The sequence below is a fragment of the Sinocyclocheilus anshuiensis genome, unplaced genomic scaffold (assembly GCF_001515605.1).
Source record: "Sinocyclocheilus anshuiensis isolate Anshui unplaced genomic scaffold, SAMN03320099.WGS_v1.1 scaffold906, whole genome shotgun sequence".
Classification (NCBI taxonomy): Eukaryota; Metazoa; Chordata; class Actinopteri; order Cypriniformes; family Cyprinidae; genus Sinocyclocheilus; species Sinocyclocheilus anshuiensis.
The window spans coordinates 301,106-302,255 of record NW_015540937.1 but is presented as its reverse complement, the minus strand read 5'-3'; the positions used below and the strand labels follow the sequence as shown (position 1 = coordinate 302,255).

The 1,150-nt window shown below is 27.9% G+C and overlaps 1 protein-coding gene across 1 annotated transcript in view; it reads left to right on the top strand.

Moving 5' to 3' along the window:
• dync2h1 (dynein cytoplasmic 2 heavy chain 1) overlaps positions 1-1,150 on the top strand; it is a 105,016-nt gene that overhangs the window by 26,023 nt on the left and 77,843 nt on the right. Inside the window, 2 exon segments of the mRNA XM_016487640.1 lie at positions 177-294; positions 399-511. Coding sequence (XP_016343126.1) covers positions 177-294; positions 399-511 — 231 coding nt within the window.

The following is a 1,150-nucleotide window of genomic DNA, read 5'->3' as shown; positions in this document are numbered from 1 at the left end:
TTTTATGCAATTTTATGCTTTTTTGCTTTTCCCATGTTTATGTTGGTGTTATGTTGATGATGGTAGAAATAATAAATATAAAAAATATACAATTAATATAAATATAAAAATATGTTATTTATTATATATTTATATGTTTTATTTTAATATTTGAATGAGACTTTTGACCCCTGCAGGAGAAGCGTTCTGCATTTCCTCGGTTTTACTTCATTGGAGACGACGATCTACTGGAGATTCTCGGACAGGCCACAAACCCTACTGTCATACACACACACCTGAAGAAACTCTTCGCAGGTAACACACACACACACACACACACACACACACACACGCACGCCTGTTCACAGTTGTCACACAAGCAGCTGCATATAGAGACGTGGGATGACTGTGTGTTTAAGGTATCAGCAGTGTGGAGTTTGATCCGAGTTTTCAGAGCATCACAGCCATGAAATCACTGGAGGGTGAGACCGTGCCGCTCCAGAACACCGTCAGCATCTCCAACGACGTGGAGGTCAGATCTCTGTCATGCTGTCTGTGTGTACTGACTGTGTTTTTGTTGTCTCATGATCTGGGCTTATGGTGTGACATGCTGCTAATTAAATTACATTATATATGTGTGTGTGTTTTATATTTTATTAATTTAGATTTAATATTCCTTTAATTTTTTGAGGTGGTGTCAGGTTTGAGATATATTTATAAATATTTTATATATAAAACCTTTTATTTATAGATATTTAATATTTTATTCTTTTATAATTAATATTTAATTTTGTGGGTTGGTGTCAGTTTTGATATATATTTATATATTCTATATATTAAACATTTTATTTATAAATGTTTTATATTTCATTCTTTTATAATTAATATTTAATTTTGTGGGTTGGTGTCAGTTTTGATATATATTTATATATTCTATATATTAAACATTTTATTTATAAATGTTTTATATTTCATTCTTTTATATTTAATATTTAATTTTGTGGGTTGGTTTGATATATATTTATATATTCTATATATTAAACATTTTATTTATAAATGTTTTATATTTCATTCTTTTATATTTAATATTTAATTTTGTGGGTTGGTGTCAGTTTTGATATATATTTATATATTCTATATATTAAACATTTTATTTATATATGTTTTATAT